The sequence below is a fragment of the Phalangium opilio genome, unplaced genomic scaffold, assembly GCF_054372755.1.
Source record: "Phalangium opilio isolate 3A_F unplaced genomic scaffold, DU_Popi_V2 ptg000048l_1, whole genome shotgun sequence".
Taxonomy (NCBI): domain Eukaryota; kingdom Metazoa; phylum Arthropoda; class Arachnida; order Opiliones; family Phalangiidae; genus Phalangium; species Phalangium opilio.
The window spans coordinates 4,127,588-4,145,717 of NW_028324170.1; the positions used below are offsets into that span (position 1 = coordinate 4,127,588).

General features: G+C 36.8%; 1 protein-coding gene across 2 annotated transcripts in view; it reads left to right on the top strand.

The window, feature by feature from the left end:
* The window catches only part of LOC149673804 (uncharacterized), a 33,004-nt gene that overhangs the window by 4,888 nt on the left and 9,986 nt on the right, over positions 1 to 18,130 (top strand). Inside the window, exons 1-3 of one of the 2 annotated variants that reach the window (XM_089839533.1) lie at positions 981 to 1,255; positions 7,129 to 8,840; positions 16,258 to 17,109. In XM_089839533.1, coding sequence (XP_089695659.1) covers positions 7,884 to 8,840; positions 16,258 to 17,109 — 1,809 coding nt within the window. In that variant the 5' untranslated portion in view covers positions 981 to 1,255; positions 7,129 to 7,883. Of the gene's footprint in view, positions 1 to 980; positions 1,256 to 7,128; positions 8,841 to 16,257; positions 17,110 to 18,130 lie in introns of those variants that run through there. The other variant, XM_089839532.1, reaches the window with a different exon arrangement.

The following is an 18,130-nucleotide window of genomic DNA, read 5'->3' on the forward strand; positions in this document are numbered from 1 at the left end:
ATGATGAATATCGCCGGCACTGATTGATGTATGTCCAAGTTTCGAGTATCATTGGATGGAGGAGAATTAGGGCTATTGTAGCCTTAAGGGATTTTCCTGGAATTTTTGATAGACTAGAGTTATGACATTTAAAATTTGAGGTACAGGCTCGTAAAAATATCGCCTCGTTAACCCTAATTGATGTAGGACAATTTAATTAGAATCATTATTGAGTAGAGGAAAATTTGGACTATTCCAAATTCACGGAGTATCCTTCTAAGTAATGTTAAACTAAAGTTATAACGTTTTAAATTAGAGGTTCAAGAGAAAGATATCGTCTCACTTCTAGTTCAAACGCAATTATCTCTTGATTTAATTAATATATTACAATATATTTAATATCATTGTATAGAGGACAATTTGGGCTACAACATCCTCAAACCGCACCTCTTTAAGTGAAGATAAACCAGAGTTATTACATTTCAAAGTTGGATAAATTACGCGTACAAAATAGGTGTAGAACTATTTCCTGATCCTGAATTATTTAAAAAGAGAAACCACACCACATTGGGAGGGATGCGCTAAGGATGATGTTCACAAAGGAATTCCTTGCTGGGAAATTCACGCACACCTATAGAGATAGAGGAAAGAGAGAGGGAGGATATATAATTCTCTCTTTTTTTTACTCCCAAATCGAAGTTAACCGCTAGGGCGCGCTTTTCCAGAGTCGACTCCTGCAGGAGAAATTTCCAATATCCCTTTTCCATGTATGTCATGGCGCTGTTTTAAGCCAGCGTTCGTTCTCTCCGAACCCGAGTAACTCCAACACCGAGAGAATACGGAGAAATTCGTTTCCTGTCTTTCTCTCTCCTCTCCTCTCCTCTCGCTCTCTCAGAGAGAGAGAAAAATTCTCTCTTCAGAGCTTCTCCGGAGAAGAGAGAAACGTTCTTGAGTTTTCTAAGCGAATATATAACGGAACGGTGAATTCTATCTGTCTCTCTCTCTTTCTCTTTCTCTTTCTCTTTCACTCAAGTTTAATTTTAAATGTTTAGGTCTTTTTCTTTCTTTTTTTATTCCTTGATGTAAAATTACATTTTGGGTACGGTGTGATATTCCGAGAATAATTCTCAAAATTTCTCTTGAAAAGCAAAATATCGAGCTAGGGTTTTCATCGAGGTAGCAAAGATGGTCGAATCAACGCCGTTGGATAGTTCGGTCTCACCGTTGACAGAAACTACTACCGCCTTAAGCCTAACCATTCTTCAAAAGGCTCAAAGTGAGTTAGTTTTAACGTGTTTTTCTTCGTTTAATTCAATGGAATTTACGTTTAAAATTAAATTAATTCGTAATTAATATGCCTAATTAGGCCTAATTTAGTCTAATCACCAGTAATGCTCCGCGTTATACCTTTGATCAGTATCGGTTATTTTTTAACTAGTAATTAGAGTTAATTTTAAGGATAATTGAATGTTTGCCTATCATTCTATGTTAATTTTTTTTTCATATAATTTCATGTTTGATTTTGGAATAACTTTAATGAGTTTAAGCGTTAATTAATTTATTTAATTAATGGTTAAATCTCCGGATAATATTTTTTCTATATTATTTATCTTTAAATACACGGTGAATTTGTATAATTCCAATTAATTCTTATTGGTAAAATTTAATTAGTAAATTTTTACCGCAAATTTTTTACGTTCGTTTATTTAATTTAATTTAATTTAAATTTATTTTAGACTTAAAATAGGCCTGAACAAATTTATTTAAGAAAATGCTTAAGCTATTGATTTTTTTCCAATGCACCGAAAGGGATTTCTTTTTGGTTTCGTTGTTTTTAAAGCGAATGCTTTGATCCACGTTCTACCAAATTTTTAATATTAAATTCCCAATTCTATTTTTAATTATTTTTTTTTCAGTTGCAATTATATTGTTTCTACACCTATGTTATTTTAAAGACCCCCGCCCCCACCTACTAAGGTTAGATTTAGATATTATAGCTTTTATGTTGTGTTTTCAAAGAAGCCGTGTAAGAATATGTTGATATTGATTTTCGCTTTCCTGACAAGAGCCTACGTAGGCTCGCTTCCTAGAGACCTTTCAGTGTACTGTTTACTATCGAAAGGTTTTTTTTAAGCCTTGGCCTCTAGGTACATTATTTCTTTATACAACTGCACCGAATATGCTTTACAATTTTTTTTATGCTAAAGTTTACCCTTACCTATATTATAATCCTTTTCTTTCTCGATAACGTGTCTCGGAGACGTAAGGTAGTTCTCGTGTTTTCAAATTTAGGCTTAGCGTGAGTGTCATAATTAGGCTTAGGTATGTTTGTGTTATTGATATTAGGTTAAATTAGGCTTAGCGGTGAAGGTTTTTTTTATGGTATTTGCCATGGTTTTAGGTCAATTTAGGCTTAGGAAGTTAGGCTTTAGGTAAATGTCATGTGTGAGGTCAAGTTAGGCTTAATGAGTTTCGTGTCTATGATAATTTTAATAGTTATAGGTTAAATTTAAGCTTAGTGGGTTTGGTTTTAAGGTAATTGTCTTTATTTTAGGTCAAATATCACGTGCGACGATGCGAGGTCAAATTTAGGCTTATTAGTTTTATTTCAAATTCAAACTTGGATATTTTAAAATAAACAAAATTAGGTTTAATACTTCGACGAAACACATTTTGAAACGAGAAATTAGGCTTAACAAATGAACTCACTGTAGCGATCAAAGTTGCACCCTTTTGGCAGCGATGCTTAGTAAGAAAGCGAACCATTTAGGCGTACTCCTTGGTATAAAAAATGGTGGGAAGTAATTTCCGCCATTTAAGTAAGCGAGCGTTATCTGTTTTCTTTTTTTTTGTATATAAGTTGACAATCTTAACATCTTGTCAACGGCTCAACGCTCCCAATCTTAACAATGAATCAGATTCAGGTCTGGCGGGAAACATTGCCAATAGATAATTCACATAAACACACTTCTTTCTCTAAAAGCGTAATAGCGACCGTTTTTTGGCACGATCCCTCGCTTTTCTAGATGCTTAGAAACGAGGGTGGCCCTCTTTTTCTCTTCTTTATTTTTTTTTTTCGTATCTTCTACATTCTTTTACAACCTCAGAAAGGACGTAACTTTAGGTATACCCAATATTGTTTTAACCCGAAAGAATTGAGCTTTCTAAATTTAATAATCGAGTTTCGATTGAAGAAGTGTGAGAGTGTGAAGCGGTTTTGTTCTCTCATGAAAAAGTGGGAACTTGTTTCTTAAAAAGAAAAATAAGAAAAAAACTTTCTGAAAACGGGAGTACATTGCACCTCGGAACTTATTAATTATTAGAATTAATTTCCTACTATTAGTTCGGGGTTTATACGGAACGTATAGGCTGGGAAACCTTGATAAGTCGTGGATTACTTTGTAAGTTAGTTAGGGATTTAATTTTTTCCCAAAATTCATAGATTTTATTTATTTTGAATTATTATATCAAACCCGACTTGATCAAGTGAGCTGTAGTATATGCCTAAAAACGGAACCCTTTTAGTACGGAACATATAGATGGCATGTAGATCCAAGGACGTTAGAGAGGGCTTCAAAGTGACCCTCACACAATAAATTTCGTCTGTATTGTTTGAAGCGACATCTAATCTTGTTGTATATGTCCAGTCGTAAAGAAAACAAGATGGTTAAACACCAAAATCCATTTTTCTAAAGGGTTTATAATATTCTCGCGGTTATGAGCTACAATTCTTGTGATATTTTGCCTGTCGATTGAATAAGGCTTTGGACTTCACACGGCGTTTCTCATTAGCGGTCCCTCCCGCCAAGTTAATGGTACTTTAAGCGTATAGGTAGTAAGAGAGAGTTGGTGAGAGAGTGAGAGAAAGTCCCACCAGTCATGCAGACAAATTTCTGTCGGCTTTTGCAAGGACTATCGGGACATCTCGACAATGACCCTCTTTTCTTCTCGGTCCTGCTGGAATTGAGTTTTCTTTTATTGTCAAAAGCTTATTGGGGATAAGGATTATCAACCCGTTACCTTTTAAGCCGGCAAAACGTCTTTTACCAATGACCCCGTGCCCCCCGCCCCCTCACACTTTCTCTCTCAATCAAGGGAATTCAAAAGATGGTTCGATTATTTTTGTGTAAAAGTCAAAAGAATATTTTAAGCTGGATTATTATCTTTCGTATAAAAGAATTTGATGTAACAGTTTCAGAGTGAGTTTTGAAGGCCAGGGGTCAAAGGTTTAGGTTTCTTATTGAAAAGTCGTTATCTCGTGATATTTTTACTGATTGTAGTAACCCTAAAGCTATGTTCACATTTACACGGGTGTCGGTTGACAACTAGTAACTAGTTTGTTTTGAAACACACTTCATTACCAATTTGAACCGATTTCAACCGGAAATGAGCACAGAAAACTCTACATTGTCCAATAAAATTTTAAAATGTCTCATTAAGTTATTAAATTTTGAGGATTTATTAAATTTTGAAGATGCGACACTATTTTTGCACAATTCCAGTGGACTAGGTCCAACTAATTTTCCAGTCAAAAGGCGGGGGAGGGTGGGGTCACTGGACACATGTCCTGTAAGAAATTTTTCTTATTTCCGGCCCTGATTCCAAAAGGCTTGAGTATTAGTTTTGTTCACACTTTGTAAGCGTTTTGACTCTCTTTCAACCGGTTTTTTCTCATGTAAGTGTGAACATGGCTTAAGTTTTAACTATTGTCGTTAGAAATGGAAGAACTAGGGCTATCACGTGTTCAAAGGGTTTCTCCAAACGTTTTCCAGAGCCAGAACTTTAAGAGTTTCTAAATAAAAGTCGGTGTTCAAGTCGCGTCCCTTTTGAAATAAAGTCTAGTTTATTTTGGTCTATTTTTAGATTAGGCCAAATGAATCAATTTTAAAAGTAGGCTACGTATATTTATATACTACATTTACTATTAAAGCTCTTAGCTCTTAAACTTAATTAAAGCAAATTAATTAGGGGAAATGCTGTAAATTTACTGTATGTTAAAATACAGCCGAACAAATGAAATTAATTGCGCAGAAATTTTAATTTTTATTTTTATTTAAAATACGGACTGGACATAAAAATAAAGTACAATAAAATTTGAGTCAGTCAGTGTGACTAAAGTCCATAATTATGAAGTATTATTATACTTTTTATTGTTCTCAATATACAGAGTGTTTCTGATAAGTCTGCATCCATAAAATAAGGGGGATGTTCTTTGGGTGCACGATTTTGAGTCGAAAATGTAACTTCTATCTCCATTTTGATTGCCCTAAGGGACACTGTTTTCTAGTTATGATTTTAAGAGTGTTTTAGGGATGACCCCTTAACTGAATTAGAAATCATTTTCTTTCAGTTTCTTAATTGAAATTTAAGGGGTCACCCGTAAAATACTCCATCCAATCTTAACTTGAAAACAGTGACCCTTAGAGCAATCAAAATGGTGATAGAAGTTACATTTTCGACTCAAAATCGTGCACCCAAAGAACATCCCCCTTAATTTATGTTAGACTTATCAGAAACACGCTGTATAAGTTACATTTTAACCAGCCACGCCATAAAAGATAAAGAAGTTTATCTACCAAACTATTAATTATAGCGTAACCTTAAGTGTGAAACAAAATTTCACGCTGTTTAAATTGAAACAGTCTATCGAAGCTTGAGAATCCGAAATGTCATTATAAACGCTTCTGTTAAAATGAATTATTCTGGCTTCAACCCAAAAGAAAATCTTACCTACCTAGACCCCTCGTCTCGAGGAGTTTTTCTTCTTCTATAGAGAATATACAGATTCCTTACATGAATATAGAGGTTTTTGAAAACGTAAGTTTCTTAATTTTAAAGGCTTAGACCCAGCGAAAAAATATTATTTTATAGGCGAACGGGAAAACCAAACGTAGAACTAACAATGGATAGGACCAGTCTTGGAAATAAGAATATGTTTTAAGCTAGTCATTGGGATCAGTGACCTCTCCCCCTAGTGTCCGAAATAATAACCTGGACTCTGGTCTGCCCCCCCCCCAATAGTGTCCGAAAGAATAAACTGGTCCTTAGACTTGCCCCCCCCCCTTTAAGGCCTTTAGTTATCCTATAGATTTACAATTAATAAACTGGTCCAGTAAACCCCCTACTTCTTGAATTTAAAGACTAGTCCAAGGTAATTATTTAACTGGTTTTGGACCAGAGGCTGTACATAACGACAGTATAATGTCGGAGTTCCGCTCTGTCCAAATTCGATAGTTGTATGTAAGATGAAGAGTTTTTCTCGTAATATTCATTTTAAAATTGAAATTAATTCATTCTCGTTAGACAAATAACTACAATGTGTTTGCAATCAAAATTAAGACGGGTCCTGATCTGAATCAAAAAATCGAACGATGGTGATTTTTACGTCCTCGAAATTATTTTTAAAATAACGCGAACACGACCTTATAACCTAAAATGAAATAATAGAAAGAAAGAAAGAAAGAAAAAAATGGACTAATTTTAAAATGTAGGGCTTCTTTTACAGGGCATAGTTTTTTTGTCTAAGCTTATTAGTTAGTTCAATGATAAGCTTAACCTGGCTTTAACCCATAGTGTTTCTTCTTATTATTAACCGAGCAAGTATCCTCTCCTAGCTAATTACACGTACTCCTTTTCTCGTGTATTTGCACGTGCTGTGTTCTGCGCGGTTTATTTTTTTTATTTTGAAATTGTAGGCCTTAAGCCTAATGTGTGATTTGGTTTTCTTGCGCCCAATTTTAGATGCCCGGTAAATTTCTTGAAATCAAACCGTCAAGACAGAATATGAGGTATGTGGTTGTGGACCACAAAGACGTTAGTATGGGCTTCAAAGTGGCCAATCCACCAGATTTAGTCCGCCATAATTAATGTCTTTGTTGTATGGGTCAACACCAGACTTTTGGCTGCGGTAATCTGCCAATAGACCTAGTTGCAATTCAAGGCAGGTAACCATAAAATTATTCCAGAAAAAATTCCAATGGAAAACTTTATAATAAACATTTTAAATTGGGCCTCCAATCTTCGTTATACAGGATTATGGATAATGATTGTAGGGGTATATTTGCTAAGCCTCGTTTTCGTGCCTGGCGTGTTTTCTTTATTCTGAAAGTGGGAACTTTTGACTATGTAATTGCGTTTTATATTCCTCAGGTCCATTGGAAGCGAGTGGACGACTACCTTTCTGTTGATAGGGCTTGGAATCGGATTGCCCGAAAAATCGACTTTAACCATGTTCGTGACGTAGAAATAAAAACGGAAAATATACGTCACGCGAGGTGGGAGAAGACAGAAGACCTCCCCCATTCTCGTAACGTATTTAAGACTATAAAAATGTCTTAACTTTATAGCTGACCCCCCAATTTCTTTTTTATACAAATCGACAATATTTTCTACGCCGAATTAAACGGTTTCCACGGAAAATGACGTAATAAGGTTTCACGTGCGCGTGCGTGATTTGGTCCAAAGTAGTTTGAAATCAAATAGTTGTTAATTTTTGCCTAAACCTCTACCCATAACCCCAATTTCCAATATCGGTCGGTCCATAAAGCGGAAACAACACAACCTTCTAACCTTTCCCGCCCTTTCTCATTTCACTAAACAAAAAAACAAACAAACAGAAAAAAACCTTTCGGAAAAATAGATGAAACTACGTACAAATACATTCCCTAAGCCAAAAACATAACAATTTTATTAAAAAATATACTAAAGCATTCGTTAATTTGAAAGAATTTTGTATTACCACGCGGGTTTTCATTAAGCCTAACTCTTACGAAATATGATGATTCACAATTGTGATTTTTTTAATAAATAGCGGCTGTGCGGTTCGAATTTAGTTAAGCCTCGGTTTAACAGTTTTTATTCGGAGATATTATCGCGCGCGAAGAGCTCGTGACTTTTTGACCCAGATGACGGGTACTGAGCAGGATTCAAGCGGGCCCCACCAAGCTGCGTCACCCCCTTCATCGGCATCAGCAGTGACGTCACCACCGGTGCCACCTCCATTAACGCAACCACCACCAGCACCATCTTCGTACCATCCTCATTCGGCACCACCCGTTTTGGCGGTGACCCCGATGGCCCCTCAGGGTCCAGCCAATATGCAGGCCCAGCCTTACGGAACGTCGTCCGTCATACCCCCACCGGTTTACACGGCTTCGATGACGTTCTCTCACCATCAAGGGCCCGCGGGACCCCAAGCCTTGGCTTTGACCGCCGTCGGGAACCCCGGCGTCAACCCGGTCACCACCATCCCCGCCGCGTTACAATACAGCCAAACTCTTCCCGGTGGCGTTATACCCGCGAGTAACATGGAAAGAACGCACTCGAGATCCATGTCATCCTTACCGCCGGAACCTTTTATGATTATGCGCAGTAAAGCTTTGAATCGTCGCGTCACGATTAACGTCGGCGGGGTGCGTCAAGAAGTGTTGTGGAGAACTTTGGAAAGATTACCGCATACGCGTTTAGGACGATTACGCGAGTGCAATACCCACGAAGCCATCATGGAATTATGCGACGATTATAGCTTGGTGGACAATGAATATTTTTTCGATCGACATCCGAGATCTTTTAGCGCCGTTCTTAATTTTTATCGCACTGGGAAGCTTCATTTAGTCGAGGAGATGTGCGTATTAGCTTTTAGCGAAGATCTGGAGTATTGGGGCGTGGATGAATTGTACCTGGAGTCTTGCTGCCAACACAAATTTCACCAACGCAAAGAGCACGTTCACGAAGAAATGAGGAAAGAAGCGGAATCTCTGAGGCAAAGAGACGAAGAGGAGTTTGGCGACGGCCGCTGCGCCCAGTACCAGAAATTCCTCTGGGATTTACTGGAAAAACCAACCTCGTCATTACCAGCGAGGGTAAGTTCAATAATAACAACAACAACCTTCATCCTACCGACTATCCATAAGTACTTAACCTAAGCAAATACCGTCGTGTAGTTCTTACCATCAAGTTTGTACAAGTACAATCGTTGAAGAAGTCCATCTTTTAATTGTATTTCTTAAATTGTACTTGTATTAACAAACTTGATAAAAACCAAATATATGTTGCGCTTTTATCCTATACCAAACCTGAAAACACTAGCAAATACCTAACTGCAGTCGGTTAATAGTTGGTTTTAAAATTGGTTCACGTACCAACAACCTATCCAATTTTGAAGATACGGTCTTACTTAAGGAAAAACCTAATCCTCGCACCACTCAGTTTTAAGAACTTTATTTATCCCTTATGGCTTTTTTAGAAAGATCTCCCATAGTTTCGTTGAAGAGTTGCCTCTCGACTGACGGTTACGTCATGCGGGGATTTTTGTAGAATGTTAAATCCAGTTTGTTTATGTAATACATCAAATACATTTAGAAGAACGCTCCCAATTGAGTTAGGACATATAGTTGGTGGTATTTAGTCCAGAAATAACTCTCGTCTGAAACCCACAGTTTTGGGATCGTGTATCTTCAAGTGCTCACAGACTACAAGCTTATTTGTAAGAACATGGATCTTATATGTACTCTAGGGGATGGAAAATACACCAGTAAGGGTATCGTTAGCGTTTTAGTATATCAAGGTCGTTCAGTACTGTTTAAAGCCAGGCGCACTTGGAAAAATAAATGGAATGTACTCCCCTAAGGTCACTGAATATGTTTGGGTCGAAAAAATTACTGGTCCGCTTTAGAATTAAAGTCCGTGAAAGTTTTTCTTTCTTATGACGCATCATTCCTCAGAGGTCACGTTCATGGCAAAACCACCGTAGGAATTGCGTGATTTTTAAGACGTGTATTCTTTACCTAACAAAAATTGTACACTAGCAATTCAAATATGAATTTTGAGCTGTTTTTTTCTTCTATTTGAAATTCCGTTTGAGTACAGGAGTTGTTTTAAGAAGTTAAAAGGCTTGGGCTCAACCTTGAAGGTTGAAAACAAAAAGTTAAAATAGGTGTATTTTGGGCTTTTTTTTTGCGTTGGGCTAGTTCCTGTTTGTGTCTTTACTTTCTATTTCGTATAGAACAGCATATTGTGCAGAAAAGTCAGTCCAGCTCCCAAAATGAGTCCAGGATGATCTTTTCTTGTTTCTAGTCGGTATGGCGTGCTGAAAGACATTAAGGACAAGTCCTAAAAGCGGAGGCCGATTTTTTTTTCCATCGCAAAGTATCTTTCTTTAGTCAGTCACCTATCATTCCTTATATACGCTCTTTTAGTCTTTTTATCTTAGAAGTTAAACCTCTACTGATAGTCTTGTATAGTCCAGTCGTGTCGTGTCCTCAGTCCTTTAAAGGTTCCTTCAGACGGAAACTTCAAATAGCTTTTTAAGCGACAGGAGTTGTCTTATATTCTAGATTTGATTGGTTTGATACCGTTTGATAACTATTATCATAAGTTTATTAGATATGTTCCATAAGTTTGTCACTGGTTACTACTGGTCGTGTCCTCAGTCCTTTAAAGGTTCCTTCAGACGGAAACTTCAAATAGCTTTTTAAGCGACAGGAGTTGTCTTATATTCTAGATTTGATTGGTTTGATACCGTTTGATAACTATTATCATAAGTTTATTAGATATGTTCCATAAGTTTGTCACTGGTTACTACTGATAGCTTGTCATGAAGTTACGTAGGTCATAGATCCTCTGGTTTTGGTGCTGTCAAAGGCTTAGTTCAGACTAAATACGAAGATGGACTGCAAAACCACGTCGTTTTCGAACTATAGCTCTCAGTTAGTCTCAAGCATTACGAAGTATGATTAGTGTCTCATGTTTTGTCTATCATATCTTCGAGATAGCTTTTACTTGGTCAGATTTCTGAGGGGTCATTTTATCTATGACCATCTCAAGCCATTTAAATTTGCCACAGTTCTGGAAAAAATACTTTTTTCTTTTGATAAATATTATTTTCAGTATGCACTATATCAATTGAGTTTGGTACCGTTGAAAGCATTACTGTGATATTTTTAGCCTTAGAAAATATTTCAAATTAGGCTTAGCAATGTTGTTCGTTGAAACGTGTGTGTATATAGCCATAGCATCATATTGGCAAGGATCCAATACCTCCTCTAATAGAGCGATTGTACCTTTGTCAGTCAACCCTAGTTCAGTTCAACCCTAAATGTTTTAATCAATAACCGAATGAGAAATTCTAGCGTATTTTCCAACGCTAAAACTCTTTTTGTCGAAAACTACCGCTGTCTTTTAGTGAATGGTCAAGTATAAAAGTTGCTGACCAAGGCACTCTACACCGCGACCCTAATGTCATTGTTACTTGACCCTAGATGATTTCGGATTCAATAATACGGCGTACTTTTCTTAGTACTGACCTTAGAATCTGTCTTCCATGCGCGAGTTGAATTAGGTCTACCATTTTCTAGATAAGGGTTGCTCTTTGGGAAAAGGCGAGTCCAATGGACCAATAGATAAAAGCAGAGAGTGACCCCTTCCTTCCTTTTCTCAACCTAAAATCGATATAATATAAAATAATGTTAGGTTTTTAGGTATATAACATTTCAAACACGTTTTGGGGTAAAAAGCTACGTTGTATAAAAAAATATGTTCAGACGAAATATTACCACCCTTGTATCTTTTAAAGTGTATCGATAAAGCCTAGAACAATATTGGACCCTTGGTTTCGTTCGAAATGGTCTATTTTACTATAGTTTTTGGTGGTGGTAGTAGCGGTTTGTTGAAGTTGTAGGTATTGAATTCCTTTTGCGTTTATTGTTGTTCAATTTGAAGTTGTACTGAAGGTAATACTACAGGCTATGGTTTTAGGAAGAAGTCTTCCCGCCTTCATCTATAGACCCATTTTAACTTGAAATAAAGTTTAGGGTATTCTTGGCAGTGAGAAAATGGTGGGAAATTCATTCTTCAATCACGTTTAAAATAAAAGTGATTGGGGACCACGTATAGAAACAAACCAATCAAAATCGATTGTTCGATTGGGGATGAACGAGCCTTAACTATTTTAAAGGTATTGAAGATAATGTTTAATTAGGATTAATTAGGAAATGAGGCGGCTTGAAATTTCAAAATAGGCTTAAAATGTCGTCAATTTGAGTTAGTCTTAGCGTTTATTTTTTTCGTACAAAAGAACAATTAAAATAGAAATAAGCTTAGTAACTTCAGAATACTGAAAAATATATTCCAATATAGTAAGAAGTTAAAGATAGAACTGGTTAGTAACTTCAGAATACTGAAAAATATATTCCAATATAGTAAGAAGTTAAAGATAGAACTGGCTACTTAATACCATAAGTTTATAAGATATGTTCCATAAGTATCACACTACCTATACTATTCGTAATGACATACAGCTCGAGCTAGTTCGAGAACGACAAGCGAGAATTGACTACACTCGGTTTTGAAATCCATCTTCCTAATTAGTTTGTACAAAGCCTTTGACAGCTCCTTACGAGAATCTATGACGTTTCACATACGTCACTTCATGACAAGCTATCACTAACCATTTACAAACTTACGTAACGTATCTTATGAAATTATGTTAATATTAGATTAAAATTTGCATAAACGTCTGTGTACCATCAATTTTTCGATTTAGGCGTAGCGATTATTCTCAGTTGTAAGGTTTTAAATCAAAAAGATAATGTCGTGTTGGGGGATTTAGGGTTTGACAATAATTCCTCTGCAATTTCTAGTCCCCACCTATAAAATACCAATCTCTTCTTCCTTGTCAGTTTTGGATAAAAACGCTAACTGGATAATCTTTTTTTTTTTTTTTTTTTTTTTTTTTTTGACAAATTTTTACGACTGAAAGGACCAATTCTTTTTTTCCAGAGAGAGCGGAAAGCGGAAGGTTTTTGCACGCTTTTTCGTTAGTAAAGTAGTAAAACGGTGAATGTCTCTGTTTTTATGAACTTCCATTGGTTAAAAAGATAAAAAAATAGTTCCCAACAGAAATAAGAATCGATATTTTCTGCCTTTTTACGACTCCGATAAAATATTCATCTACCCGGTGAGGTGAAGGGATGAGGGGCAAATCAGGAAAATGCGTAAATGCGGTCGTTCTTTGAAACTTAAGGGAAGAGTTCGTTCCGGATGTTTTAGTCTTAGCGTGATCGAAATAAACGTCTAAATTTGAATATATGTTAGAGAAATATTAGAGAAAACGATCTGCACGAGCCCCATGATTAAGGTTAGTGATTAGGGTTGAAGTTAAGCCTCGTTCTTGAAGAATTAGGCTTAATATTAGGCGTCGTTCCTGAACAATTAGGGTTGAAATTAGGCGTCGTTCCTGAAGAATTAGGGTTGATATTAGTCGTCGTTCATGAAGAATTAGGGTTGAAATTAGGCGTCGTTCCTGAAGAATTAGGGTTGAAATTAGGCATCGTTCTGAAGAATTAGGGTTGAAATTAGGCATCGTTCCTGAAGAATTGGGTTGAAATTAGGCGTCGTTCCTGAAGAATTAGGGTTGAAATTAGGCGTCGTTCCTAAAGAATTAGGGTTGAAATTAGGCATCGTTCCTGAAGAATTAGGGTGAAATTAGGCGTCGTTCCTGAAGAATTAGGGTTGAAATTAGGCGTCGTTCCTGAAGAATTAGGGTTGAAATTAGGCGTCGTTCCTGAAGAATTAGGGTTGAAATTAGGCGTCGTTCCTGAAGAATTAGGGTTGAAATTAGGCGTCGTTCCTGAAGAATTAGGGTTGAAATTAGGCGTCGTTCCTGAAGAATTAGGGTTGAAATTAGGCGTCGTTCCTGAAGAATTGGGGTTGAAATTAGGCGTCGTTCCTGAAGAATTGGGGTTGAAATTAGGCGTGTTCCTGAAGAATTGGGGTTGAAATTAGGCGTCGTTCCTGAAGAATTGGGGTTGAAATTAGGTCTCGTTCCTGAAGAATTGGGGTTGAAATTAGGTCTCGTTCCTGAAGAATTGGGGTTGAAATTAAGTCTCGTTCCTGAAGAAATAAGGTTAAAATTATAGGCGTAGTTCCTGAAGAAATAAGGTTAAAATTATAGGCGTAGTTCCTGAAGAATTAGGGATGAAATTAAGCCTCGTTCCTGAAGAATCGGCTTAGCAATTAGCCTTAAGTGTAAATACTTTCTGCAGTGTTTAAGGTAGGGGTTAAAAGCGCAATGTATTTCCATAAAGGCAATAGGTTAGGCCTAATTTTAATTCATATAACCTTTTGTTTTCGTCGTGTTTATTAACAAGTAATCATTAACCGAGTGGTGTTTTTGGTTGATATGTGTTCATATTTGGTGGTGGTGATGGTGGCTTAACTATCTCTGAACGTTAATTGTCTTTTTTTAAATTAATTCTGGTGGCTTTAATATGAACTTTAATCTTTAACCTTTTTTTCCTATAATTCTTTTGCCTCCGAAACTTAATGGCTTTTTCGCCGCGAGTTTGATTTTTAATTATAAAATAATTAATAGAATTAAGATTTTTATTTAAAAAAAAAAAAACCTTTCTGCAAGTGGAAACTCAACCCCGAAAACTAATTAACCAATCAAATTATTCCTAAGCAAAAATATAACGATGATGGTGGATGGGATTTGGGTTAACGCTACCTTACACCTGCTAAAATGCATGTGCAAGACGCGGTTTACGACTTTTTACACATGTTCAAGGTCGATTTTTTTTCACATTACGAAAAACACGAATACGAGGTTACACAAACAAAATACACGTTAGAGACACGAAGATCTCCAATAATTTTACATAAACATAATCCTAAACATTCATTTTTAGATTATTAGGGTACAAGCTCGTTTCCCCCTACCTAGTAAAATTCGCTACGGAGAATATTAACAAATTATAATTAAGTTAATTTAATTCTACTTAGCGTGATTTAACTAGGAAAAGAAAAAATGTTTTCGTCGGGATTCTGTATTCCATTCTTCTGTCGTACTTACGCACATTTTTTCTTACTTCTGGCAATTGCACACGGTTGGTTTTTCTATCCAGTGAACCGTTTCTTCTACCTCTACGCAATGTGAAGTGGCGCTATAAGCTAACGACCTTATGACCCCTGAACCCACCCACCCTAAAATATGTTCGCTAGCTTTTAAATGTTTCAATGTTTTTTTATTTTTTTATTTAGTTCAATGTTGAAAATATTTATGTCGTAATGGTAAAAGAAAACCATTCAATTAATCGATATAGGCTGCGAGCTTGTTTTAAGTATTTGTTTTTAATTGTTTACTTATTTAATGTTGTTAATTATGTTTATATGCACGAATATTCGTATTCGTATAGTTGTAAAGTTTAGGGGTTATTTGAATTTAATTGAAATTAGATTTTCTATATTAATTATAGCTTGAAATAATGTTTTCTCTCTTTGTTTTCAAATTTCGTTTTTAGCTGTTAATTTTATATTAAAATGGGAGGTTTTGTGATACCGATTATTTTTAGTCAATTGTTATTAACTTTAACGCTTAATTCTAGTCATATTTAATTTACAATCATTAGAATTTAGCTTAAAACCGTTCGCAGCCTATTTGAATTATATTTTAATTAACAGGGAAATTATTTAATTGGCCGATTAGTTATATTTTTGGTTTTAATGGAAGAACATTGAGTCGCCGTTACTTTTTAAGACTCTTTCCGTAATCTGAACGCCGTTAAACAATTTTTCCCGCCCACCCAAACGACTATAGTTTTGCGCCCCGTAAGTTCCATCGTTGCTTGTCACTATTACGAATCCTACACCGCTAATATCACCTCGTTAACGTTTTCCCCTCGTGACTTATCCTTACTTTTGGCGCCAAAAATGTCCGATGATAACCGTCCTCGTTTCCCGCCAACCAGTTTGATAGGATGGTTGTTAAGCCTAATTCGGGCGAATAGAGACTGAGAGCCAAAGCTTAAAAGTTTAAGGATTCTATCTCTTCAATAATAAAAATGTCTGTTGTCCCCTTTCGTTACTACAGTTTTCGACGTTTGACCTTTGACATATCGAGCGGGGGAAATTTTATCTCGTAAACCGAATTAACTATATAGGTAGTATAACTTTTAACTAGCTCCCAAAACTGTACTAAATCACCCTCTTCTCTCTCTGTCTCTCTAATGGAAAGTATACGTAGGAAGTTGAACATTTTTGAAATGCCTGACTGCAGTTTTTAATCGAAACCTAACAGCTCTCTCTCTCTTTCCTATCGTAGTTTGAATTTGGATCTTATTAGTGAAAACTATTTCTTAGAATCTTTTTAAGTGTTAGATTTTGTAGAACTTAGCGTTAGTAGTCATCCTTTTAGACTTAGAGATGTCTATCTGTTGAGGCAATGAAAACGTTAACGAGAGTGTCTATTCATGTATCTGTATTGATGGTGTCGACGCGAAGGTGGTGGCAGTTCTTTCCATTTTGTTCATCATCTTGTCGACAATCGCTTTAACACTTAACACGCTGCCGCAACTGCAAGAGCGCGACAAGTTCGGCCAAATAGCCGATAACCACAATCTAGCGATGGTGGAAGCGGTCTGCATTACGTGGTTCACGCTAGAGTACTTGCTGCGTTTCATGTCGGCTCCGAACAAATGGAAGTTCTTCAAAGGTGGCTTGAACGTCATCGACTTGTTAGCCATTCTGCCGTATTTCGTCTCCTTGTTTTTGATCGAGTCGAACAAGCACACGGACTCGTTTCAAGACGTGCGTCGTGTGGTGCAAATCTTCAGGATCATGCGTATCCTGCGCATACTCAAGCTAGCGCGTCACTCGACGGGCTTGCAAAGCCTGGGCTTCACGTTGCGCAACAGCTACAAGGAGCTGGGACTCCTGATGTTGTTTCTGGCCATCGGTATCATGATCTTTTCGTCGTTGGCGTACTTCGCCGAGAAGGACGAAGAGGGCACCAAGTATACGAGCATCCCAGAAACGTTCTGGTGGGCAAGTATCACGATGACGACCGTGGGGTACGGTGATATTTACCCTACCACCGTTCTGGGCAAAGTGGTAGGCAGCGTCTGCTGCATTTGCGGCGTACTGGTCATTGCCCTACCCATCCCCATCATCGTTAACAATTTCGCCGAGTTCTATAAGAACCAAATGCGTCGCGAGAAAGCCATCAAGCGCAAAGAGGCCCTCGAAAAGGCCAAGCGCGAGGGCTCTATCGTCTCTTTCCACCACGTCAACCTGCGCGACGCCTTCGCCAAGAGCATGGACCTCATTGACGTCCTAGTCGAAACTGGACACAATGTAAGTATTCATCACCCATTCAGCTATGCTCCCTTACCCAAATTTCATATTGATTCTCTATGAAAAACGTTAGGGAAAATTGGGCCAACTATATACTAGCTTGGCCCACCCAAAACTCTTTGTAGACCAAGATAGAAAGTCATTAATTAGTTCGACTTCGTGAAACGCGTAGTAAAATCGTCCGCCACTCTAAATTTGCCATAAACGGAAACCTACTTTTTGGACGAAAAAAAAAATGTCAGCTTAGCTGTAGGGCACGATCTCTATATTCCAACGAAATTAGTGACCAGTCCAAAAATAGGACGGACATGGCACGAACCGAGCTAAGGCGGCTGAGGCCGGGCTAATCGCTTTTTAATGGATCAAAAATTAAGGTTTATATTTTCAGAGTTAACCTCATTTTTACACGAGTAATAAAATTTTGACTACTGTCTTCCGTCAACGTTTATAAATTATATATATTAAATTTTTACGTTTAATTATTTTACGTAAAATTAGAAATATTCATTAGTTAGAAAAATGTTTTTTTTTGTTCAAGATTTAAATTATTCTGCGAAGGAGGTGTTGAGTTTCTATACTCGTTTGATCTCCCTTGATCTTTTAAAAGACAATTTTTCACGAGCAAGGCGCCTTTAAAGATAAGAAAACTGAAGGCAAGAAGGATTATTATAGAGAACTTAGAGACGCCAATGGTTGTGTGTGTGTGTGTGTGTGTGTGTGTGTGTGTGTGTGTGTGTAGAGAGAGAGAGAGTTCTCTCAATTAATTTCTACCCTCGCCAAGTTTACGACGACTCAAGAATTTTGTATATCCTCGTTAATCATTCGTTTAAAAAGCGACTGCGAGCAAACCTCTCGCGAGATATCAAATAGAAGTATATAAGAATAGTATATAAGTATAGAAGAATATAAGTATATTTAAATACTACTTTACTCGAAGTAACTACTTTGAAGTATGACTTGAATTTAATCAAAATTTTCTAGACAAAAGCTATTATAAATCTTGCACTCTAAAGTCTCGTGA